The 25,241-nt window shown below is 53.0% G+C and overlaps 8 protein-coding genes across 8 annotated transcripts; 6 read left to right on the forward strand and 2 right to left on the reverse strand.

Moving 5' to 3' along the window:
- Positions 1-2,458: 2,458 nt before the first annotated feature.
- On the forward strand, positions 2,459-3,640 carry PpBr36_02072 (uncharacterized protein; the record flags this gene model as incomplete). Its single annotated transcript, XM_029889255.1, has 2 exons — positions 2,459-3,381; positions 3,469-3,640. 2 exons carry the CDS (start codon positions 2,459-2,461, stop codon positions 3,638-3,640), a joined length of 1,095 nt encoding a protein of 364 aa, XP_029751857.1.
- Positions 3,641-4,760: 1,120 nt separating this feature from the next.
- On the forward strand, positions 4,761-6,119 carry PpBr36_02073 (uncharacterized protein; the record flags this gene model as incomplete). The annotated part of the gene is made up of 4 exons (XM_029889256.1): positions 4,761-4,883; positions 5,002-5,255; positions 5,320-5,581; positions 5,650-6,119. Exons 2-4 carry the CDS (start codon positions 5,097-5,099, stop codon positions 6,117-6,119), a joined length of 891 nt encoding a protein of 296 aa, XP_029751856.1. The 5' UTR covers positions 4,761-4,883; positions 5,002-5,096.
- Positions 6,120-9,253: 3,134 nt separating this feature from the next.
- PpBr36_02074 (uncharacterized protein) lies at positions 9,254-12,518 on the forward strand (the record flags this gene model as incomplete). The annotated part of the gene is made up of 3 exons (XM_029889257.1): positions 9,254-9,622; positions 9,715-12,339; positions 12,408-12,518. The coding sequence occupies 3 exons, from the start codon at positions 9,254-9,256 to the stop codon at positions 12,516-12,518; spliced, it is 3,105 nt and encodes a 1,034-aa protein (XP_029751851.1).
- A 971-nt stretch (positions 12,519-13,489) lies between these two features.
- On the forward strand, positions 13,490-14,589 carry PpBr36_02075 (uncharacterized protein; the record flags this gene model as incomplete). The annotated part of the gene is made up of 2 exons (XM_029889258.1): positions 13,490-13,621; positions 13,714-14,589. 2 exons carry the CDS (start codon positions 13,490-13,492, stop codon positions 14,587-14,589), a joined length of 1,008 nt encoding a protein of 335 aa, XP_029751850.1.
- Positions 14,590-14,839: 250 nt separating this feature from the next.
- On the reverse strand, positions 14,840-15,850 carry PpBr36_02076 (uncharacterized protein; the record flags this gene model as incomplete). Its single annotated transcript, XM_029889259.1, has 3 exons — positions 14,840-14,967; positions 15,053-15,656; positions 15,827-15,850. The coding sequence occupies 3 exons, from the start codon at positions 15,848-15,850 to the stop codon at positions 14,840-14,842; spliced, it is 756 nt and encodes a 251-aa protein (XP_029751853.1).
- Positions 15,851-16,954: 1,104 nt separating this feature from the next.
- On the forward strand, positions 16,955-20,580 carry PpBr36_02077 (uncharacterized protein; the record flags this gene model as incomplete). Its single annotated transcript, XM_029889260.1, has 3 exons — positions 16,955-16,961; positions 17,109-17,821; positions 17,896-20,580. 3 exons carry the CDS (start codon positions 16,955-16,957, stop codon positions 20,578-20,580), a joined length of 3,405 nt encoding a protein of 1,134 aa, XP_029751852.1.
- A 1,520-nt stretch (positions 20,581-22,100) lies between these two features.
- Positions 22,101-23,186, forward strand: PpBr36_02078 (uncharacterized protein; the record flags this gene model as incomplete). Its single annotated transcript, XM_029889261.1, has 1 exon — positions 22,101-23,186. One exon carries the CDS (start codon positions 22,101-22,103, stop codon positions 23,184-23,186), a length of 1,086 nt encoding a protein of 361 aa, XP_029751849.1.
- Positions 23,187-23,853: 667 nt separating this feature from the next.
- PpBr36_02079 (uncharacterized protein) lies at positions 23,854-24,713 on the reverse strand (the record flags this gene model as incomplete). The annotated part of the gene is made up of 2 exons (XM_029889262.1): positions 23,854-24,366; positions 24,477-24,713. The coding sequence occupies 2 exons, from the start codon at positions 24,711-24,713 to the stop codon at positions 23,854-23,856; spliced, it is 750 nt and encodes a 249-aa protein (XP_029751848.1).
- Between the last annotated feature and the right edge of the window lie 528 nt (positions 24,714-25,241).

Genomic DNA, 25,241 nt, shown 5'->3' on the forward strand with positions numbered 1-25,241 from the left:
ACAGTAAAAACAGGGGCGGATTCGGTAAATTTTTCCGCAATAACGGGGGGCGTAACGGGGGCGGGCGCTGGGTCGGTAAAACCCCCAATTATTGGTATTTTGGTAATAATTTCCGCGGTTAGCGTTTCGGAAATTGCCGTTTTAACGGGGATAACGGCGGGGGTTACGTCGGTAACCATAAAAGCGGCGCCAGCAACGGCGGCGAAAACAATTTATATTTTACCCTTAATTTAACGTTATATAATCGGTGGTAAAATAAATTATACCCGTTAATTTTTAATTTCCCGTTAGGAAAATTGAAAAACGCGTTGCAATTGCAGCGTTTCGGCGGTATTAGTTCGTTTATATATATATAAAATACGCGTTAATTATATCGCACGTTCGGAAACCCGCCAAAACGCAGGTGAAAATTTACAATTATACGCGTTTTTCGGCGCGACCAAATCGATTCCCGTTAATAAAAGTAAAAACAAATATTATATTACACCCGTTAACCAGCGCCCAACCGGTATTTAACGTATACCGCGGTTTACGCGTAACGTAACCCGCCAAATAAACGAAAAAAGATTTATTTTTGTTATTATTGTTATTATTGCTAATACTAATATTAACGTTAACAGGCGCGCAAATCGTTAAACGTAAAATACAGGGCGTAGGCGACCATTTATAAATTAGGTATTTGGGTATAAAATAAAAATTAAAATTAAAATTCGGATTTAAAATAGCGAACGAAATATACATTCGCCGTGCGTTTACCAATTTTATTACAAATTATTATCGTTATTTATATAATAAAAGGGTATAATATTACGGATTCGTTTCCATTAAAAAGGGTTTACCGCCTGCGTTAAATATAATAAAAAGCGTTAAAAATTGGTAAAACCCGTTTGCGGCGCGCGTTGCACCGTTACCGTTTATTAGCATTATAAATTTCTTTTATTGACGTAAATAAATATATATAAATATTGGCCGTAAAAGTTGTATATAATTATATAAACAGTTGATTTTATTTATTTACGCAGAATTAATTGGGGGGTGTATTGCAATAGATAAATTTTGGCATTACATGACCAGATAAGTTTAGTTAGCGTTGTGTACACCATAAAAGCGCTGCCACGTTCGTTAGCCTAGATAGCGCACCCTACCTGAAGACATGGCTCTCCTACCACTCATGCAGGCTGCACGTGTACGTTCGTGTGCGTCATTAGGCGCTATCGACGAAAATTCTAAACTGAAGAGAAGAGAGAAATCATAATTGACGGCGCGCTGGAGACACGCGTTTAAATCCGGGGTCAGTGGATCCCTTTGTCCGATCCCTGGTTCAGCGTGGCTGGTAGAGCCGAGTCGTGATTTTGAGGGTAGGTCTGGGGGCCTGATCCTCACAATATGGGCCCAGATAAAATCGTTGATTTTTTGACCGTGCGCCCGTTTAAGGACGCTAAACATTCCGACGTCAAATGGTTAAGTTAGGTGAGATGAATAAGCAGGTAAGCAAAGGGGAATAATGTTATAATATTTGCAACAGCCCTCAAATTCAGGGGATTGGTAACTGCCGTGCCCATCGAATATTAACAAGAATTGTGAAACCAAGTGAAGAAAGTTGGGGCTGCCCCCTGGTCAAATCCATGAAACGGGTTCGACAAGTGTGCTCTTTACCCCACGTCGACTGCGAGCGCAAAATTTATATCAAGCCCTCTCTGAGCAGCGAGGCGCTATGGCTTCGTGATTGAGCCTCAGATCAATGTTTGCTCTTAAGACTGTTTATATCCAGGCTCCAATAACAGGAGCACTATACTAAGATCTTCTGGTCCTGCTTTTCCGGGCTATATGTCGCTGGTGTCATTGTCTCAGCTTCGTAAAAAAAAACCGCCATGACAACAACAAAGAGTGAGGTTGTTAGGTGTGCAAAGCCTTTTTTGTGGCACGAAAAGCTCAACGTAACTTAAAAGAGGAGTTTGTCCTGTTGCCTGATAGCCAGCTGTGTTTTGTTTTCAAAGCCGTCTATTATACTTAGAAGTTAAGAGTCAATTATAAACATTCATTTGGCTGAACTACAGTTGGCATTCCAGTTACGCCAAGGGGTGTATGCAATATAGTGCACTTCTCATTCTGTCAAGTGTTGGTAATTATGGGTCTTGCATTTACCTAGGCTTGCTGGGCTAACCTTGTTCACTGAATTCCAACGGTCACTTGTAATCCGCTATTGGACTTTGGCAATAAATAAACCCAACAGCTTCCGCAATCGGACCTTCCCCACATTCCATTGGCCGGAGACCGGCGTTTCTTCCGTGCGCAACATCCGCCCGATTTACCTCGGCAAGTTATACGAGTGGTGATTGTCGAACCTGTCAGGCTAAGTTCTGCTAATCTCATCTCGTTCCAATCCAGATCTTACTCAGAAGTGCAACGGAGTTTATCCCGCCAATCAAACCTCGGTTAACATCCTAAAACATCAGCCATGGAATTCTCAAAATACGGCTCCGCCGATCCCGAATGGGCGGCCTACGCCGCCACCCTCCCGCCGCGCCCGACCTTGGAAAGCAACGACGCAGAAAAGGCCCACTACAATGGCATGCGCGAGAAGCTGGCGGCGACGGGCATCGCGGCGTTTGAGGGCAAGATCGTCACTCATGACTACACTATTCCCACCCGCGATGGCGCCTCCATCCCTGCCCGGACGTACCGGCACAAGGACCACGAGGCCACTCAGGGGCCCAGCGCCGTTTACATTCACCTGCACGGCGGTGGCTTCTTCTTCGGCACGCTGGCGTCCGAGGATGGCATCTGTGCCCGCATCACCGCCGACACGGGCGCGCTGGTCCTCAACGTAAACTACCGCCACACGCCTGAGGTTGCCTACCCGACCATGTACCACGACGTCCAGGATGCTTTTGCATGGCTGCATCAGCAAATTGCTTCCGATGATCCGGCGCTTGGCGGCGGCAGGTTCGACCCGGAAAAGGTCGTCATCGGCGGCATCTCAGCCGGCGGACAGCTGACGGCGTCGTTGGTCGTCGCGCACCACCTCAAGCTGCCAGGCTGCGAGGTCCTGCATGACCTGCCCACACCCGCGGGCCAGGTGCTAATGATCCCGCCCGTCGTGGCTCCAGAATGCTACGACAAGATCGGAGCGGCGCTTGCGGGGCCCGGTTCAATGGTCGAGTGCGCAGAGGCGCCGGTGATCCCGGCCTGGCGGATCAAGTTCTTCATGGACCTAAAGTTCAGGAACACCAAGCCCGAGGCGGATGACTTTGTGTTGAACCCCGGCAACGTGCCGGTTGAGAATCTCAAGGGCCTGCCGCCAACTACGTTTGGGGTGTGCGGGATGGATCCGCTAAGGGACGAGGCGCTCGTGTGGGCAAAGTGGTTGACCGAGCAAGGGTAAGTTGTTATGAGATTTCGAGTATTGCTAATGCAGTGCTTCAGAAGACCAACTGCTAACTTACTCTTGTTACACTACCCTGGAAGCGTGCCGACCAACGTTCATGTTATCCCTGGCTTCCCCCACGGGTTCAGGGCATACGGCGCGAAGCTGTCGGAAAAGGCGTGCAAGCGCTGGGATGACATTATGCACGGTGGGATCAAGTGGGCATTGTCGGAGCCCAAGGCGACTGGTGTTTTTGAGGTAAAGGAGCAGTGAGAATCCCGGGCGATGGAAAATAGCCGTTGCCGGCAGGTACCATTACCAAGTCTTCGAGGAAGAAAGTTTGAGCGGTGACCAAAGAGATTTGGCCCAACCTAAGGCGGGTAGCGCGATGAACCGATTTGTCCGTGTCGAAGTTTCTTTTCTCTGCCTCTCTAGATTTTGGCCCACCACTAATTCGTAATGGTGATGAGAGTTGATGTATCGGTAGTGGATGTTTTCTTTTCGACATCACAGGGCATTTTGTGACGGTACCCAGACATCCATCCTTGTCTCAAGTAGGCACGGTACGCGGTCTGGAAAGTTGAGCTTGTATCTTCACTCTCTTCAAACCGCACTTCGCCTCCGACTGTCTTTCCAGAGGAAATAGAACACGTGGGAGGATATGCATCGTATGGTTAATATGCCGGCCAGCACAGGGAAGTAAAAGGCGTACATTTTTAATCAAACAGTGAACGTCGCTTGCAAGCAGATTAAATGAGTAACCCAAGGCCGGTTGCCGTCAGAGTATAGAAAACAGTCCAAGTGTACATGCTCGTGAAAATTTGCAAAAGCAAGGGGGGGAAATAGCCCAATGGCTCAAGGAGGGATAAGTGCCTAGTCACATCACTGTAGCTGAGCGTGGAATGACGGTGAAACCCCAATGGTGACTGTTGTGTTTTCTGTAGGCAGACAAGGAGTCTAGTACCTTGATTTACACCCACCTGCATGGTAGGCGACTTGAATTCCTGTAAAATTTGGGCTTGGTGCCGCGGGTTGCCCAGCATGGTTCGATTCGGCAGGTGTATTCTGGTTGCAATTCGGGCAATTGCGATTGGATTCGGCAGCCGCGTTGACCTGTGCCTTCTTTACTTGGGAATCAGCGCCAGCCTAATAGTAGCTTTTGATGGAGGAAGTACTGCTTTGAGCACTTTTGTACACGAAAAATGCGGACATCACTACAAGATGAGAAAGTCGACGACACATCATATACGTTCCCGGCCCCCTTTTGTCGTTCACCTCCCACATTGTCATCTTCAATCAGCAGAGGGACAGTCCGACGTCTAAAATCACTCCAGAGAATCCCAAAGTAGACCTCTACAGGCCCCAACCCCTCAGTTAACGCAAAGAGAGTGTCATGGGTCGCATCAACGGCAACTTGAAGTCGCGAAAGCAAGAAACTATCCACAATGCGCAACCAAAGCAAGCACTTTACAGCCCGCGAGACTCCGAGCAAGTCGCGATCACGATTCTGATCATTGTTAGTGTTACTTCTCAGCGTGGTTATAGCCCAGATTGCTGACGGGGTTGCGCTGTTTGTTGTCGATAGTTGAGCAATATTCTTTTCGCGAGGTAGCCTACGCACACACTTTCTACAGTGGTTGATCGAACATGGACAAGCAACGCGATCTAACTTTTTCGAGAACTTAGGCGACTCCTGCACCATAGCTGCTTTCGTTTCGTCGGAAATAGAATGTTGAAAGCTGCTAAATACACATGGCGAGACCTGATCAAACCAAGACCCGGCCGCAAGGCCTCGCAATGCGAAAAATTCGAGTGGAAACCATCGTCAACCATCTTTCTCCAAGAAGACTCCAACGATCCCGGCCTCAAGCGGATTCTCGCCCATACGGTTCGTTCTCCGTCTGAAAGCAATCTTGTTCACGTCGAAATAAACTTCTTAACATCGCACGTAGAAGGACATGCTCAAGATGGTTGAAGACGGAGACTTAGTCAAGATCTACATCTGTTTGTTCGACAAGAAGACCGATATATCCAATCCAGCCAACCTGGTAGAAGTGTTTACTCTTCAGGTGCGGTATGAACCGGATATGTCCACAGCAGTCACCTTATCGTGGGCTGGCTTGACGCCGTTGTCATCGACGTCCTCAGTAAAACCCAAAAGCAACGGGGAGCTCACCATCGAGGAGTTTTTGCAGCATCTCCAGCCTGTTAACAGTGAGCATTCTTCCCTATGCCGGTTAATTTGGTATGTAATTAACTTTGCATGTGTTATGCATACTCAGAAAAGGTATACACCCTTATGAAGCACCAAATCAAGGAGTCCAAGCGAGCCAAATGGGAATCCTACAGCAAGAAAAGCAACTTTGACCTGCTGTCTGCAAAAAAGCTGCTTTCAAATATGCCAGAATGCATAAATTGGACTGAATGTGTCACGATGAGAATTCCTGCGCGCGAATCGCCAAGTCAAGACAGCCACGAAGAGGGACAGAGTGTTGACGTCGAAGTTGAGAAGCCGACATCGCCGCTAGAGATCTTGAGCCACGGCCGAAAACGGCGAGTTGATCTCTCCAATGACGAGGATGAGACACTCCGAAATCCTCCAGCCAAGGTTCGAATTGATTGGACCGAGGGCAGCGAAGGCTCATGGAACATAGATGGGGCTTCGGACAACTCTTCAGTGCGGAACAGACGACTCGAAACATCGCCAGTTGCCCGAGCAAGTCAGCGGCTGCGATTTGAAGCCGAGAGATAGGCAGAGAGAATGTTGAGAATGTCGCGGCAAAATGGTGTTAAGTAGCGCCTCTCACAGCAGCTCTTGAGCAGCATCATGACACGCAGGTCGGTACATTTTGCCACGGGGCGCATAGGGTACGGAGATGAGCGGGCATGTCAATGCATGCTTGACTGGCTGGCTGTGAAATTCAATTGCACAGGTGGTATATCTCATCTCGATGCCGAAAAAAGCGCTTGTTAGTCAAGTCAACAAACGAGAATGAAGATCGAGCAGGCTGTGCATGAATAAAGGTTTGCCATATAGATTGCCAATGACAATTGCTAGATGGAAAGTTGTTTAAGGGTTGACAGACTCGTTACAAAAAATCCATGTTGAATTTTCGGCAGTCAAAAATGGCATAAACAAATCAGCATTGTCCAAGCAAGTCGAGGACCAAGGCCGTGTAGCAGATAAATAAAATAAGTGTAAGCTACGCGTGCAAGGTCATCTTGACGATAGGAAGGTATGCTGCGCCGGGCCAAGGCAAGTCCCGGTCCGAAAATTGATCATCGCTGCTTGGTTTCCCGACGAGGACGAAAAAGCATCAACGATCAGACGAAGGCTGGGATCGACGATCTTTCATAACAGAAAAAGATTTGATGGCAGCTGCCAGGAGCGCTTCAATCGGTTTACTTTGGTCCCGTGCCGGCAGTCTCCTTCACGTTGCCTGTTTCGTCTGTGCACAAGTTTGCAACAACAAAAATTCGCCATACTTGTGCTCCAATATCCTCGATTTGGGGACCTCGGGTAACGGCAATCAATACCTGGGCCCGCGCGATTGACGCCCGAAGCGACCCGTGAACTGTTTGTTCGGCCATTTGCGGGAAAATGGGTATTGTGCGACACAGGTTACACCAAGTCGGGAGAAACAGTGTCCATGGATGTGCTCGGCGCCGCAGCAAGCGAATAACGGTGCCGAACTATTGAGTGGCACGACATTTGCACACGCAGCCTTGGTGACGAGGAGCTGACGGGAGCGACGAATCCTGGCGGGGTTTGAATGGAACGTCAGAATATCGTTCAACAATATAAAATATGCACAACGAGCTGCATGAATCCACCAGTCTCAAACCGCCTGGGTGGTACAGTATTACATTGGGTACCTAGGCATAGGCAGACACCTAAAAAATGAGTAGTCGAGACGAGCGCTAGCGGCCGTCAGCTCGTGGAAACTCCCCCGCCCGCGTATGGCGCGATTCTACCCTCTCGGTGGTCGCGATGGACACAGAGGGGACGATGTTTGCGAAAGCAAGCTATCGCCAAGGGGCAATTGAGCCCGCCATGGGACCGCTGCTTGGAAGGGATTGGATCAAAATCTGCCAGGATGAAGAGATGTTTTGAACACGCCGCAATTACTTGATCTGCTCAGGAAGAATTGCCGCTGCTATGCCTGAGGAGGATTGCGGAGCCTGCCTAAACATGGAGGGCCTGGGTTATGTTAGTAAGCTTGGGTGCATCTTTGGTTGCGGCTCTATGGGTTATTGTTATTAAAAAGAACAAGTCTGGCGCGCATTCCTGCATCCAGCGGGAAAATAGAAAACTGTTTTACTGAACATGCATCTTATACCGTAATCTGATTCTGATTTATCTGATTAGCGGAGTGAGCTGGCTCTGTCGAGGCGTGAAGAAACGTGAGTGGAAACAAGAAGTACCTCGAAATAATTACTACTGCGTGCACGCGTGCCAAGATAAATCATTAGATGAATCAGCTGTGGAAGCACCTGGCGTCAGCCGGCCGTAGATCAGCCAGGTCGGAGGGATGACGCCAAGCCTTGTAAGTCGACAGGGATGAATCAGGCCTGGTTTTTTTTTTACCCAGAGCGGGGGTGGAAACATGGCCTCCACCTGGATGTGGCCGGCTCAAGGAGAGGCCGACAGGCTGCTACTAGAATTCCTAGGGCTGGCATCCGGGCCATCTAGAATGGACCACTGGGGGATGTACCTTTGGGTATTTTCCACAAGGCACCTGTGTCGTAATTATCGCAGTGATTATTGAGACTATGGATGAGAGCGGGCATGCAATGCAGACCGGGACCGCCGATTAGCAACATGAAGGGACGAGTCGCTCGGTCTGTGCAAAAAAAGCTTCAATGTTTGGGCTGATCGGGCAACAAACCGCTGGCCCTACGTCGCTCGCCGTGGCAATTTCTCATCCAACTCCTACATGCCTATGTTTTGCCAAATGAGAAAACCGAGAACACGCATGTTTGTTTGGGCTTCTTCTTTTCATCTAAATTTTGTCTCCCGTCGTTCGGTCTGCCCTCGAACTTGTCTGCCCTACCTGCATGCCTCTGATTGTTCCAATCCACGTGTTTTTCTTGTGACAAGGTGGCGTGCAAAATTTAGACTGGCGGTGCTGCGCATGCGGATCGACCTAGCAAAATCCAAAGGGCGAGCGAGACCTCGTTTGTCTACCAGCGACGTGTGGTGCAACAGTACCGATACAGTACCATACAGTACCTTGCAGTACAGGCTCCCGCACCCACATCCACTTCCTCCGTCCACCAACAGCGACCGACAACGATCCTCCTCAATCCCGGTCTGGAGTTTGGATTTTTTGAGTTCCTGCCACCGCCCAATTTCACAAAACCAGTACAAAGACAACTAGTTATCGCCTTGCTGCGATCGTTTCCATTTCCCTACACGGCGCGAGCACGATCCCCGCCAACTTTGGTAAGCAGCTCGGCTGTACTTCTTACGCAACGCCGTGCCGCAGCCACGAAACCCGCCGATTTCAACGCGTGGGCCGAAACCCGCCACCCCCAAAGACCTACCGAACCGCTGATTTCTAGGGACAAGACAGAAAAAAAGACATCCATTTCGTCGTCTATTGCTTCTTGATGACCTGACTGGTTGAAGCTGAAAGGGTTTCCAGCGTCGAGCGAAAAAAAAAAAAAAAATAACATCTTCAATTTCTTTGTTCCGAGTCTGTCCTGCGCTTCCCATCTTAGCCCGCTACCCGGCTCGAAAAGCTTTCCGCATCGCCCCCGCCCCTAAGGTGTCACACGCCATCTTCTCACGCACCGTCACCGAAAAAATAAAACCGTGACTATCACCGGTAGCCTTCGGAGCGATCACGAGCGGTTGCTCGTCCCTTCATAGCTCTGCCAAAGATGGCTTCGGTGTCACCGCCGCCCATCCAGCAGACCACCGATGTAGGCCGGCCTCGATCGAAACAGCAGATGTCTGTTAATTATGATGAGGCAGACAACGGCCCAGTCGGTCAGCGATCTTCACGACTCCAGTTTGAGCTGGCTCAGTGTGTCGAGACGACGACGGTGACGACAACAAAGACTACCAAATTAGCGATACCGCCGCTGTTGTTACGCGAGCCACGACCGCTCAGTTCCCTCGATACAAAAGAGTATCCACTGGCGAATCGACCAACGCCCCCCGAACTGGCTAAATTTACCATGGATATCGAAGATTACCAGCAAGGACTGTTTCCAGTCGACTCGTCATTTGAGGAGGCCATGTACAAGGTGCGTCGCTTGGGATGAACATTAAATCACCATCTATGATGGTCTTCTTTATGAATGAATTTGTCAAGCTAATGAGTAATTCCGAATCGCAGAGTGAACACGAGCCCAGGCCTTGTCATCTCGAAGTCGATGCCTTGGAAACACCTGATACCCCGCAGCAAGAATCCCCGACTCCAACCTTCTTCAACAACAAGCCGAGGCCGACCCGAAGGGCCAGTGGCATCCCATCTCGAAATGCGGCAAAACCATACGCTTCCATCGGGAGGGAGGAGTTTTCCCGCTCAAACCGCCCGATTATGACCTCAACCGGATCGGAGAGAATGAGAAGACCATTTACGGAGCAGAGGCGAGTGGAATCAGATTCTGCGGCTGGATATCTGGCTACTCCTGATGCCACAGAGTTGGTAGGGGGCAGTCGGCGGCGTTCAAGTCGCCGCGAGCCCCTAGACCAGGGAGAATCAGCGGACTCAGGCACTCAACAGACTTCGCTTTTTGACGCGGCCAGTCCCGCTGAGAGTGAGGCAAATACTGCGTACAGCGGGTCGGTAACTACACCCCCGATAATGGAGGCGGACTCGGTTTCGTTCGGAGACGCAGACGAGCAGCCTGCACGTCCCTTCCACAGGCCCAGACCTACCGTGGATACCATTGCGGCGCAAGATGCAAGTCTCCCTAGCCCGGGCCTATCGCCTACGCTGCAGGCGGCGCAGTTGCAGAATAGTCAGCAGGATGACGGCGATGTGGACGAGGACGACCAAATGGAATTCTCCCAGCAGCTTGCACGACAGAGACGGTCACGCTTCCTCAGGGATAACTCATCAGCGGACAACAAGGACGATTCCTCCGACGCGGCTGAGCATGCCCTTGAGCGTCGAAGGAGAGGAGGGTCGGAGCGTTTTTCCAGGCAAAGCATACTTGATACGCAGTACATGGTTGAGCAGTTCGACACATTACCAAACGAACTAAAGTCACTGATGATGTACCAGCTGCTAAGGCGTTGCCCCCGAAAGACACTGCACATGGTTGCCGATGTTGTCAACCCCGCTTTGAAGTGCGACTTCATTAAGCAACTTCCGGCCGAACTTTCACTTCAGGTGCTGAGCTATCTGGATTACCGCGATCTCTGCAGAGCTGCCCAGGTGTCGAAACTGTGGAGATCCATCATCGATGGCAACGAAACGGGCTGGAAGGAACTATGCGATCGAAATGGGTTCGAAGTTTCTGAGAGTGAACTGGAGAAGGCGATCCTTCAAGGTTGGGGTTGGCAAGACCCCGTTGGCATTTACGGTGCTGAGCTTGATCTCAGCCTGCAGTGTCGACTTACTGCCACTGAACCAGAGCTGGTGAAGACGGCAAAGCCAAATGCGTCCCAGAGGACGAGGCCTGCAAAGCGGAAGCGTCCCATGGCGGGCTATCCATCAGCAGACCGCTCGAAGCGGCGCGCAAACACTCAGGAAGTCCACAAGTCGGATGGAATGGAGCCGAGCCATCATCAACAAAACAGGGAAGGCCCTATTGCAGCCGCCACAGCGGCAGCCATTGCGGTTAGTGATCCAGGGATTGGACTTCCCTCTCTTAGAAGGTTGCACTTGTTTAAGTCCCTATTCCGCCGGCACTACATGATCCGGCAAAACTGGACAAGCGGCAAGGTCAAACCTGGCCACGTGGCTTTTGCGGCGCATCCTCGTCATGTCATCACCTGCCTTCAGTTTGATGAAGACAAGATCATCACTGGGAGCGACGATCAGTTGATACACGTCTATGACACCAACACAGGCAAGCTGAGGCAAAAGCTCGAGGGACATGAAGGTGGAGTTTGGGCACTGCAATACGAGGGTAACACTTTGGTTTCCGGAAGCACGGATCGATCGGTTCGCGTCTGGGATATTGAAAAGGGCCTCTGCACACAAGTATTCTATGGACATACGTCCACAGTAAGGTGCCTACAGATCCTGATGCCCACTGAGGTGGGTACTGATATGGATGGCAAGCCAATAATGTCGCCAGCCAAGCCCTTGATCATTACAGGATCCCGGGACAGTCAACTTCGCGTTTGGCGTCTTCCCGAGGCCGGATCTAGACGATACATTCAGACAGGCCCTCCCGCCAACGACGCGGAGTGCCCATACTTTTTGCGGATCCTCCAGGGTCACACCCACTCCGTCCGTGCCATCTCAGCACATGCTGATACTCTTGTATCGGGCAGCTATGATAGTTCCGTCCGTGTATGGCGTATCAGCACGGGCGAGCAGCTGCACATGTTACAGGGCCACTCACAGAAGGTGTACTCTGTCGTGCTCGACCACAAGCGCAACCGTTGCATTTCTGGATCCATGGACTCTCTCGTCAAGATCTGGGATTTGGAAACTGGCGCTTGTCTGTATACACTCGAGGGCCACAGTTTACTTGTCGGACTTCTCGACCTCCGAGACGAGCGGCTTGTCTCTGCGGCGGCTGACAGCACTCTTCGCATCTGGGATCCCGAGAATGGCAAGTGCAAGAGCATTCTCACAGCCCACACTGCGGCCATTACCTGCTTTCAGCATGATAGCCGTAAAGTCATCAGTGGTAGTGAAAAAACGGTGAAAATGTGGGATATTGCCACTGGCGAGTGCATCGAGGATCTCTTGACGGATCTCAGTGGGGTCTGGCAAGTCAAGTTTGACGGGAGGAGATGTGTCGCAGCGGTCCAGCGAGACGGCCTCACGTATATCGAGGTAAGTCATCATAGGCGGATATCCACTTGATGGATATGAAGGTTACTGACAAAGGCGTCTCAACACAGATTCTCGATTTTGGTGCTGTTCGTGACGGTAAACCCCGCGAAGAGCTCGGAAAGCGGATAGTACTCAACTCTTCTGAAGTTCAACGTCTTCTCGAAGAGGTTGAGGCTTGAGAGGATGATTAATGTTTCATGGATGCAACCGCCCACGGCATGATTCAGATACACAAGAAACAGCGCTCGATCTTCTAGCTTTATAGTTATCCTGGGAGAAACAGCCCATACTCTGTCAGCTTGGGATTCAGTCACTTCTAACGGTCCCATATACTGGCCTTTTTTTTTTTCTTTTTTTTTTTTTTTTTTTTTTGTGTCGTCAAGGGCAAGATTGAACATGGTATGCACTCAAGCGGGATATAGACGAGAGGAGTTCTGGCAGGTATGGATGGGTGTTTGTGTGCTACTGATTGCTTCAGTGTTATTATCATTATTATTATTTTTCTTTGTCTTGGGAGGGTTTGGCATTGCAGCGCTGCGCGTTTGTCTGGTACAAGCTGGAGGTTATGAGTAAAGGAGTATATGGTTCTCTTTTTCCTGATTTCAAAAAAGTGCTAGCTGGTCGTGTACATGTCTCGACGCATCGCTTCTGCCTTTTTATTTTTATTTTTTTTTTCTGATTGTCTACGGATAGCTTTGAGAAACAAGTGTCAGCGTAGTCTTTTTTGGGAGGAATAATTATCACCCTTGACAAAACAGCATGGAGCCAGTGCCTGAGCCTAGTGTGACTTATTATGGGTAGAGATCCCGGTTGGTCTGAAGACTATTGCCGAACAAATAGTGCGGAGCCGGGCAAGGATTGTAGGTCTTCGATCTGGAACGGGCTGTTTTTTTTTTAGATTGGCGATTGACAAGCGTTCTCAAACGTTTACTTGCACGAACCTCTGTCAGCGACGTGTCCATTCTTAACTCATAGCCTTACTACTAGATTGGTATTCCTTCGCAAAACCTATTGCATCGCAATAAAATACTTGTATACATATAGCGGAATTTTTATTTTTATTTTTCTGACTCTATTTCCCAGACGACCTGCCAAATCCCAAATGCTCTGGGCGCTCGTGAAAGCAATCCGCGGACGGTGACTAGAAGCCATGGCGCCGTCAAATGACAGGAGCGGAGGAGACCGCGGCGATGGGATTCTGTGCTCTGTGGCTCGGTTCTGGCGGCGGTCGTACGCTCCCGACTATGTCGGATTCGCAGCACTGGTGGCTGGCTACATGGTGGTATGTCTTTGTCGCTATGGTCGTGGTGCTGAAACAAAGCTCCCCCCGTATCCAACTAATTTTCTTTTTTGACACGCTCCCAAACCAAACAGCTCGTCTTCTTCGTAGAGCCCTTCCACCGCATGTTCTCCATCAGCGACCTGGCCATCTCGTTCCCGCACGCCGAGCACGAGCGCGTGCCCGTGGCCATGAACGTCGTCTACGCGGCCGCGGTGCCGCTGGCCGTCGTGGTGGCCACCAACCTCGCGACGCGCGCCTCGGCGCACAAGCACCACGTCGCCATCCTCGGCCTGGCCATCGGCATCATCCTGACGACGTTCCTGACCGACGTGGTCAAGAACGCCGTCGGCCGCCCGCGCCCGGACCTGCTCGCCCGCTGCAAGCCGAAGTCCGGAACCGCAGCGAACCGCCTCGTCGACTGGACCGTCTGCACCGAGACGCAGCACCACCTGCTGCACGACGGGTGGAGGAGCTTCCCGAGCGGCCACTCGAGCTTTTCGTTTGCCGGGCTCGGCTACACGGCGCTGTTCCTGGCTGGCCAGCTTAGGATATTTGCGTACGACGGGGAGAGGGACGGGGAGGAGGACGGCATCGGTGCGGGAAAGATGGAGAGGGTGGTTTCGGCCGCGCACGGGAGGGGGTTGGGCAGGGCGCTGTTCTGTATGATTCCCCTGCTCGGCGCGACCATGATCGCCATTAGCAGGTGTCAGGATTACAGGCATGACGTCTACGACGTATGCACGGGGGCGCTGCTCGGGTCCGTGGTTACGTATTGGAGCTACAGGCGCTACTGGCCGAGGTTGGGGAGCTACAGGTGTTCGGAGCCGTGGCCCAGTCCAGGGGCGGTAGAGGATCGGGGGAAAGGGTATGCGAGGATGCGGAGGGACGAGGAGAGTGGTGGCCGGGGAGGCGGCGGTAGTTCTGCTGGTTATAGCGGTGGGTATGAGATGAGGATCATGGAGAGATGAGGAGACGTCATATAACGAGCAACATTCTGTCTCATTTGTTCTCGTCGTCCATGCCTTGGTTATATTAGTACAAATGGTACAGTAGAGGGCCTTTTGCGTTTACTTGTGAGACATATTGAGGTCTCGGGTTTCGCATTTTTTTTTTTGTTGGCCCACCCACCCCGTTGGTGCTATGCTGTCTGTCTAAGATTTGAAATCCCAATACTTCCATCATGTCATCATTCGCTCGACAAAACGTCCCTTTTCACGCTTATTTGTCATCAGTGCTGTCATCCTTGGCCAGGTCATGCTCCTTCAATAACGCTGTGATTTCGTCTGCGCTCCATAGCCTGTGGTAGACCTTGCCGTCTTTGGTCTGGCCGACGGTGGCGAACTCGACTGAAAGCAAAAAGAAATATATTAGCAGAATGCCTTGTAGTTGGGGTAGGTTCAGAGGGCTTAGAGACCACACGCAGACACATACTCTTCTCACTGCTCAACTTGGTGGAATCCATCGTCTTGCTAAGCACCTTGACGGCCATCCCACATGCCTCCTTCAGACTGCAGTCCTCCTTGTAGTCTTGCTTGAGCAAGCTCTGGGCGCTGGCATTGTTGGCGCCGACACTTGTGGCCTTCCAGCCGCCATAGTTGCCCGAGGGGTTGCTGAGATAGAGCTGGAACTGGCGCTGGGGGTCCCAGCCGGCATAGATGAAAGATACTCCAAAGGGCCTGAGACCTCCGTGCTGGGTGTAGCCCTGCTTCAGATCGCACAGGCGGCGAACCAGCTGCTCGCAGGGTATGTCTTCGTTGTAGGTCAGCAGGTAGCGCTGGGCGTTTTGGCGGGCGAAGTTGATGAGGATGTTGGCGTCGGCGGTCATGCCCGCTACGGCGCAAATCATGTTGTCGTTGAGAATGTACAGCTTTTCCGCAGACGTGTCCTGCTCCAAGAGCTTCGATGTCACTTTCCGCTCGGCGGCCAGCACTATACCGTCCTTGGCCAGGATGCCGATGGCGGTGCCGGCGTGGGAGATTGCTTCCAGGGCATACTCGACTTGGTAGAGGCGGCCTTCTGGGGAGAAGATTGTTGTCTACGGCGGCAAGGGGTTTTGTTGGTAAGCTTGGCTTTCGTCACTTGGGTGCGAAGCTTTGTGTGCATGTGCATATGGATGTTTGCTGGTGGGCTGGTATTGTAGGTATGTACCCCGGAGTCGATATACCCAAATTGAAGGAGAGGGGAAGGAAGCGCAGGTTGACTTACTCTGGAATCGTATCTGCGAGACATTGTGGATGAACTGAGGGTCGAAAAGGGAGAATGTCTATTTCTCAACTGCAGTGGAGGAGTATGCGGCTCGTGGGGTATGTGTTTTGGTGATGGTTGGATGCCGGAATATGGAGTTGTTCCAACACACGCGAAAGGCGGCGTAGGTTCAGGCGGGCGTTTGGCGGAGAGCTCCAGGCAATCGAGCACACGCACGTACGTTCAGCATGAGCTTGGTGCTCCACCTTGACGCTCCCTCGCGGAAGACCAGAGCTCTTTCTGATGTGGGCCTTGCTTGTCAGGCCGCCACGGGCTGATAAAGACGATAAAGACCCATTGCATCGCTTAGGTCAGCAAATCTATGTGGCGTCCCGGTACTTATCCATCGTTATCTTCTCCGCCGCCCACTTTCTAGAGCCCTCAACTTCCTCCGCATCAACGATGATCAGTCAGTCACGTTGGACTCGACAACCAACCCCACGAATTGCACCATATCTGGGACCTCTGACTGTCGTCAAGCTCACGAAAGCTGTCGCCAGGTGTGGGCGACTCTGAAAATACATTTTTCACACCCGTTCTTCCCCGTCTTTCCACCTAGGTCGAGCTCGATAGCCCTGGGTTGCAGGTGTTGCGCTAGCTAGCTACATCAGTCACCACGCGCCAACCGTTCGGCGTCACCCACCACCTCAAATTTCCTCAACGCGTCGGCTCTTAACGGTTCACGCACACCCAACCCCACAACACTGCCCAAGATTGGAGTGATTTGGACGTGATTTTATACTTTCAAAAGTCAACTGAGTTCTGATAGCTTTTCGGGGCTCAATTTTGGCCGTGGGCTGGTGTTTCATTTGAATTTGGCAACACGGGTTGGTTCGCGCGAATTGGCTGCGGAGGAGCTTTCCCTTCCGTCTTGTTCCCCGCTCCAGTCGTGTCTTTGGTGCCACTACCATTCATCATCGCCAGGTTGAGCTACTTGGACCGTGATCAATTTCTATCGTCTATGCCCTCTTGCGTTCGTGAATTGAGCCTCTCTCAGTAGTTGATCAACCGATCAGAAGAAGCATTTTATGGACTGTCTCCGCCTTTCGAGGACCCGGACGTCATCTGCTTAGTGGTAGTTCAACTACAATGTCTGGTAAGCTTCCTGACACACATTGACCTAGGACTGCATCCCCCAACGATCTGGACAGACACGGTGCGGGCCTCGAGAGTCTAGAAACCCAAGTCGGCCTCTCTTTTGGGCGAGATGCCATGTACTGACAGCGACGTCGTCACCAAGCAGAAGCCGAACCCCGCCGATCGGTGCGCAGCACCAAGGGCCAGCATAAAGCCCTCGATCAGCTCGACCAACCACCAGAACAGCCAAAGAAGCGCGGACGCAAGAAGAAGGAGGAGAAGCAGGAGGAGCCCGAGGAGATTATCCGCTGTGTGTGCGGTGCCACAGACCAGGACAACGCCGACCCCAACGAGCCGTGGATTGCCTGTGAGACGTGCGACGCGTGGCAGCACAATGTGTGTATGGGCCTGAGCATTTTCGAGGAAGATCTTGCTAGTAAATACTTCTGCGAACAATGCCGCCCGGCCGACCACAAGGAGCTGCTCGACGGCATTGCTCGCGGCGAGGAGCCGTGGGTCGCCCGCCGCCGCGCGTACGAGGAGGAGAAGGCCAGGGAGGCTGAGGAGGCGAGCAAGAAGCCCAAGAAGGGAAAGAAGGCCAAAGCAGCGGCTGCTGCTGCTGCTGCTGCGGCTAGGCGCGCGAGTGAGGCTCCCAAGGAGCCGGCTGCCAAAGAGGAACGAGCTGCGACTCCTGCTAGTGTCAAGAGCAAGCCATCTCCTGCTCCTGCGGCGGTTCCGACCCCGACTCCCGCTCCTGTACCTACGCCTGCCCCTGCGCCCGCAGTGGATGCAAAGAAGGAGTCGACCTCCAAAGCTGCCGCGTCCGCCGCCGGCAATAAGCGTAAAGCTCGCGATCCGGCAGATGACCAAGCACAAAAGGTTTGGCTCTTCTGCTCTTGAAATGTTGGTTCCTACCAGCGTTGACCTTTGCTAACATTTCCTTTGCAACTCAGGGTTCTGCCTCGAAAATACGTAAAATTTCGGACACTCAGAGTGTACCTACCCCAGCCGAGGAGCCCAAGGCGAGTGCCGAGCCAGCAACAGTCAAGCCAGCCACTGAACCCTCCCCTGCTCCAGCATCGGCCTCAGTACCAGCCTCGGCTGCGGCCCCAGCTGCGGCCCCGGCTGCGGCTCCGGCTGCGGCTCCGGCTCCTCCTCCCCCTCCGTCTCCTCCTCGCCGGAAAGTCAAGTACGACCCTCCTGCGGACTTGCCGGCTGCCATTGGTGAGCTGCCCGCTGCCCAGCAGTCCACGGCCAAGGCCCTCAGGAAAAGTATCTCTACCGCTCTGTCAGCCTTGGAGAAGAAGAAAAAAATTTCTCCAGGCGAGGGATCAACGGCAGCACAAGTTGCGGAGCGTCTTGCTATTCAGATTGAGCGCGCCGTGCAGGACACGCATGCCAACACCAGCAAATATGCTGCTCAGATTAAAACTCTGGCCTTCAATCTCAAGTCCAACACGGACCTTGTCAAGGGATTACTCGAAAGCACCCTGTCGCCCCCAATTTTGGCAACCATGACGACGGATCAGATGGCTTCGAAGGAGCTGCAGCGAGAGACGGCTGAGATGCTCAAACGTGCAGAGAAGCAGAGTATTTTGATCAGTGATAATGGGCCCCGGATGAGAAAAACGCACAAGGGTGAAGAAATAGTCGAGGATGAGCCCTCGTCGGCCGTTGATGATGCGCCTAGCGCCCCCATAAGGATCCGCGAGTCTGTTCCTGGCCCGGCCGGTCCCGTGGACGATGAGCAATCTCCAGCTGATCAACCTGGAGGTGATGCCATGGAGGTAGAGCTGCCAGCTGATTTGGATATTCGTCGCCCTTCACAGACTGCCAGAGAAAAGATGAGGATAGACACTCAATCAAGTGCCCGATCACCAAGCTTTGATATAAACAAAGTATTCTCCCAGGTCAAGTCTCCATCACAGCCGGGGCGACGACTATCGCAGGCGGTTGCTCCGGCCAAGGGTTCTGTTCACGACCCCGATGTTGACAGGATGCTGATGGGAGATGATGCGACCGAATCGGATGGGTACTCTCCCACCGAGGAGACGGACCCAGAAGTCGTCTGGAGAGGAATATTAGACATGCCCAACGTGGCGAGCGTGCCCGTCACGTCGAGATGGGCGGGTGGTGGCAATCTTTTGAACGCGTACGGCAAGCCATGGAGTCAAGTCTTTCCGTCCAAGCTACACGTCCATGGCCGTCTGGACGAGGAAACTACGTCAGCCTACCTGTGCGGCATGAGATGGAGGGCCGAGATGGACGTGATAGTTACGGGTGTACACCCTGCCAGGGACGATCGCAAAGCGGATTTTGCAAAGATAGTGTCATATTTTGTCCAAAGGAATCGCTACGCCGCCGTCACCAACCCCCAGCCTGGCATCACCGCGACATACCTCATTCCTGTTCTCCCGGACCAGCCTTATCCCGAAATAATGCTCAACCTTGAGGACAATAAGATACCCGAGAAGCGCACAGAGCCCATGCTCCTTGCAGTCTTTGTCTATCAGAACCAGGCGGCACAGCTGCAGGAACTCCGCGAGAAGCAGGCCCGCGGAGCAACTTTCCAGCACCCGCAACCCCAAGGCACGCCAACGCCGAATTCGATGGGTAGCAAACCTAGGCATTCATCTGCATCGGCACCGACCTGGTCGCCTAACACACCGCATGGGGGTTTCCCGTCGACTATGGCTTCGCCGTCACCAGGGACTAACGGTCAGGGGAGGGGCCAATTTCAGCATCAGCAGCAACCAGCCCCGGCTGGACCGACGTTTCCGCAAGCAAATCAACAGTTCTCTCACGTACCTCTTACTCCCCATGCCCTGGCTGCTCAAAAGCAGCAACAAATGCAGCAACAGCAGGCTGCTCAGCAGTTGAGCGCAGCATCACCTGCAGCTGCTAACGCGACTGCGGCAAACTTCCAAGCTGCTGGTCCGCAGCCGCCCTCGCAAGCCGCCATTGCGCGCGCCACTAGCATCCTGGGACCTGAGCTTGTTCACAGCGCGACGGCCCGTATGCTACTTTGTGCCCCATCGGCCAACGAGATGCAACCGAAAGAGTGGGAGGTGATCAAGAAGGTGTATACCGAGCACCCTGGTACTAGAGATGACGCACAACTTCTCAGCACGCTACTGCACGACTATAATGTCAAGGAGCAGCAACACCGAATGGCGGCCCAGCAGCAGCCAGCCCGACAGCCGGCACAGCAACCACCACCTCCACAACAACAACAGCAGCAGCAGCAGCAGCCGAAGCCAGTGCAAGCGCCAACCCGACCCGTCCAGCCACCGCAAGCACGACCGCCGCAACAGCAACCGCAGCAGCAGCAACGAACTCTGTCCCAGAAGCCACAGGCACAGTCTGCGTCTCCGATGCCGCCCACGCAACAACCGGGCGCCACTGCTACTCCCGCTGCAGCAACTCAGCCAGCGCATCCACGACCGGTATCGCAAACCCCTGTCCCTATTCCTCACGTGCCACACACGCCACAGAACAAGCTTCCCGGTGCTGCTTCTGCGACCGCCACCAGGCCGGCTCAGACTCCGGTGCCCGTGCCCTCGGCAGCCCCCGCGGCTGCCCAAGCAACAGCCGCAGCAGCGCCAGCAGCCCCTCCGACAGCTGGCGGAGCGAAGTAGGACAACTTGGCCCAGCGGCGGACGGAGCGCCTCTCGACGACGCCGATTCCCATTCCACAGGTCCCGGGTTCGTCAATGCTGGGGCAGTTTCAGTCTCGTTCGGGCAAGTCTGAGGTCACAATGAAGCGGGCATCATAATGAGTTTACGCTGCTACATGATTGTCTTGTCTTGTCTTGTCTACACATTTGCAGGGCGCTGAGTGGATTTGACACGTTGGCTTCGCTTTATTCTTTATTTTTTACTTTTCAAAGATTTTGATTGACAGTTTATCCCGGATCATGAGCGAATTTTTTTCTTCGGAGTCGGTCACTTGATTTTCATTCTTCTCTTCTAAACTCATGGTAACCTACTGTTTCTATGCAGCAGGAATAAAAAAAAATCACTTACTTGTGTATAAGGTTTTCTTTGACTTAATGCTTGGCCGGGAGATCATAAATCTTGTTTTTTCTAAACTCGTCTTGGCTCAGTCGGTAGTCCTCAGAACTACCGTTGTTCGCCCACGTGCGGAAGACTGTTCATTATGAAGGGCGCTTCGATTACCTTTTTGGGGTTCACTTTATGCTGCGAGTGGATTGGGCATGACAAGTGGTTGGCAGACAGATTCAGGTATATCGATGTGAAGTGAGAAACAAAAGATAGTATATTATGAGGCTATGAGCAGATTGACCTTGTCGCTAATAGCTGCTCTGGAGGAGCAAGTCAGATGATGCCAAGCATGAATGGACGTAACCTCAATGTCCTCCGGAGCCGGAACCCCCCAAGGTCTTCGGCACTGGCGCCGAAAGGGCAATTTCAAAAGTTTGACCTGGCTTGCCTGGACCCTTGCAAATGTCGTCAGCTCTCCCCACAAGGACCAAATAATTGCTATTACCGAGGCGACGGACCCCATCCTGCGAGTCAGTTTTCACTTTGTGCCTTGTGGAGTCGAGATACCGTATACCCAAGGGTATCCGGGGGGCTGGTTGAGGTATTTGGTTCTTTTTCTGATAGACATGATCTCTTTTATTTTTTATTTATTTTTTTTTTTTTTAAAATTCTTTTTTGTTGTCTCTGGTCGTCATCCATTTTCCTTCAATTGATCAAATTTGGTGTAATCATTGGATGTCTCGTTACGATCCAACTCCATGGACCAGCGCCCCTACATTCAATGTAAACAAAGTAATGTCATGGACAAACTTGAATCTCTGATACTAATCAGGATAGCGTCTCCTATCTCTCAAGCCTTGATACGACTGGGCGCCCCGCATAGCGATATGAACTGACGGGGAACTCGTTTGCGAGAACATGGTTCCTGCATCTTGTCCCGGCCAGTTGGTCGGAGGAAAAAGAGTCATTTAAGTAGCGCCCCCCGCTTCCTGAGTTACTGACCGTAGAGCCGTCTCCTTCCTTTGTCCTCACCACCACCTCCCGACACCCTTCTGGTCGCTCGTCCCGCACTCTGTCTTGTTCTTGCCTAGCCCATCTTTTTTTTTTTTCCTCTCTCTTTTCCAAGACACTCTCCCTCATCACCAGCAAGAAGATGAAGGTCACGGTCTCCCTCGCCCTGGCCGGCCTCGCGGCCCTCGCCAGCTCGTCCCCGTGCCAGGCCAAGCCCATCAAGACCAACAGCACGATGCTCTCTCACTGGCCTCCGGCGGCGGCGTCGTCGCTCGAGGCCATGATCAAGCGCAACGCGCACAGCGGGGCGTACGCGGCGTTCGACATGGACAACACGTCGTGGCGCTTCGACGTGGAGGAGTCGCTCATCCCGTACCTGGACAACAAGGGCGTCCTGAGCCGGGAGAAGCTCGACCCGTCGCTCAAGATCATCCCGTTCAAGGACACGGCGACGTACAAGGAGTCGCTGTACAGCTACTACAACCGGCTGTGCGCCGTCGACGCCATGATCTGCTACCCGTGGGCGGCGCAGGTGTTCTCGGGCATGAAGCTGCGCGAGCTCAAGGGCTGGGTCGACGAGCTCATGACGTTTGAGGGCGGCGTGATCAACACGACGCAGTGGGTGGGCGACGCCGTCCAGCCCGTGTCGGTCAGCCGGCCCGTGCCGTTCCGGGCCCAGCAGCAGCTGTACAACGCGCTCATGGACAACGGCATCTCGGTCTACGTCGTGACGGCGTCCAACGAGGAGCTGGTGCGCATGGTGGCGTCGGACCCCAAGTACGGCTACAACGTGCCGCCGGCAAACGTCATCGGCGTCACCACGCTGCTGGCCAACGCCTCGGATCCGTCGCGCCCCACCACGGCCCGCCAGCAGATCGAGCACGGCGTCTACGACCCCGACGCCAACCTCGACCTGACCATCACGCCGTACCTGTGGACGCCCGCGACCTGGATGTCGGGCAAGTACGGCGCCATCCTGACCTACATCAGCCAGTGGCGCAAGGCGGTCCTGGTGGCCGGTGACACCCCCGACAGCGACGGCTACATGCTGTTCCACGACGTCGACGTCGCGAGGGGCGGCCTGAGGCTGTGGATCAACAAGAAGCAGAGCAACATGGATCAGCTGCAGGCCATGATTGCCAACAACTCCAAGGAGCAGGCCAGCCTGGGACAGGAGGTCACGGCCGATAAGAACTGGGTTATTGTGAAGCCCGAGGAGATTCTGTGAGGGATCGAGACTCGACAGATTTCATGTTTTGTATTGTGTTTGGATATGGAAAATATGTCATTTCGGGGGAGGTGGTGGACGACGCAGGCATGGAAAACTTATGATGTATGACAGACAAATACCCTATAAATAGTAAAATAATCGACCAACGACGGGAAGTTGTGGTCTGTGATTGGAAGCATATGAGAAGGGTTTATATGTGTAATGTGTAATATCTATCCATGAGTACTGTTTTCCCTCTGTCTTTGATTATAGTGCACCCCCCTCCCCCATTTGCAAACGCCCAGCAAGCATCGAGCACACGAGTCCTGGATCAACATGACGACATGGACCTCTGCCAAAGCTACTGAGTTTTGAAACTCCAACCTAGTCCAGTTCTGCTTTGGCTGTTGGCATTCTCAACCAACCAAACCCCACTCCGCTCCTGAGGCCTATAGGCTTGCCTCGGTAGGTCCGATGAACCCAGGGCAAATCTTGTCGAGATTCCTCTCAACGCCCGCCTCGGCTTTCGGGGTCGTTAGCCTATGGGTCCAAACCACACCACAGGCGCTTCAACCTTGGCTGATCCTCGAGACCACACCACAGAGCTTGAGGGCCGCTGACTCGCAGCACTCTTTTGACCATCCTGCATGTTTGGCGAGCTCATATCGCCGCACTCCCGCCCCAACTACGCAAACGCAGCATCCATAGCCTCCCAGCACTCAGCCTGCCTCTTCCTCCTCCGCGCGTCCTCCTCCCTGGCCAAATCCTCGCTCGTGACGGCCCAGTCGCCCAGCAGCTCCTCCCTGGTGGGGACCTTTATGCTCCCCAGGCCCTCGAGGACGCGCCTGGCCTTGTCCGCAGCGGCGCGGAGGGCGGCCGTCTCGGCGCGGGTGCGGTCGAGGCGCTCCTGCATGGTCTGTATGAGCTGCTCGCGCGTCTGGTGCGGGCGGTACTCATTGATGGCGTGCTCCATGTTCATGAGCAACGCCGATATGTCGGCCACCTTGTCCTCGCCGTGCGCCGGCTGTACCGCCATTGTGCCCACCAGCTCCAGAAAGTTGAGCAGGATCGACTTGGCCAGCCGCTTCATGACGAGGGCGCGGTCGGCGTGCGCGGGCACGGCGGCGTCGGCTGGCGGCGGCGTCGGGATCACTCGTTGGATGTTTTGGTCCTCGAGCGTGGGGAGTTCGTCTTTGAGCTGTCGGAGGGGCCGAAAGGCGCAGAGACGGGGGGGAAGAAGCGGTTAGATATATGCACTCCCGTTGAGGCTGGGGTCAATGGGGCCGGGGAGGGGGAGACGCAACGTACGGTATACGTATCTCCAAAGACTTTCCATTTGCCATCTGCTGGTTCTGGCGGCGGTTGGAGGTGCCATAGTTCTTCGGGCAGCGAAGGTAATCGAAGCGGGGGGTCAAGGCCGGTGGCATCCTTGTATTCATTGCGCAGCTGTTGGATGCGTTCGATGTTTTGGGGTGTAAAGTCTTTCCAGAAGTAGTCTGGAGGCATTGGAAAGGACCTGTTTTGTGCTGGTTCCTCGTCCGCCATTGTGTCGTGGTTGAGGAGCTGAACGGGATATTTCCGAGCGGCTATCCGGTGTGCGGGCGAAAGAAGAGGGGGTCATTCAGACGACCAGACTAACAGACTGAGAGAGAGAGAGAGAGACTGAGACATACAATACCAAGTTAGAGTGAGTGAGTGCTCTGACGCAAATCAAAAAGGGTTCCACATTGTTAACAAATTGACAAGGATCCCGAAAATGATGCTTCTTTGTTTCCTTCCTTTCACCCCCACGCACCCGCCCGCCCCAGAAAGTTTCGCGAGGTAGCGAGCGCTTGTGGCTGAAGCTACCCCTGCCGCTCCGCAACAATCTGTGGCGCGTTGCTTTTTTGATTTTCTTTCTTATCCTCGTGGCCGTTTTTGGTCTTACTTCCCGCCCGCATGTAACCTAGACTGGATTCAAATTCGAATCAGCATTTCACGATCGACATTTCGCTTTCCGGTACCACAGCAACGCTTGAAACCACGCCATGTTCATCTCTTGCTCATAAAGATTCCAAAATCCCAGGATCTGAA

The sequence above is a fragment of the Pyricularia pennisetigena genome, chromosome 2, assembly GCF_004337985.1.
Source record: "Pyricularia pennisetigena strain Br36 chromosome 2, whole genome shotgun sequence".
Classification (NCBI taxonomy): domain Eukaryota; kingdom Fungi; phylum Ascomycota; class Sordariomycetes; order Magnaporthales; family Pyriculariaceae; genus Pyricularia; species Pyricularia pennisetigena.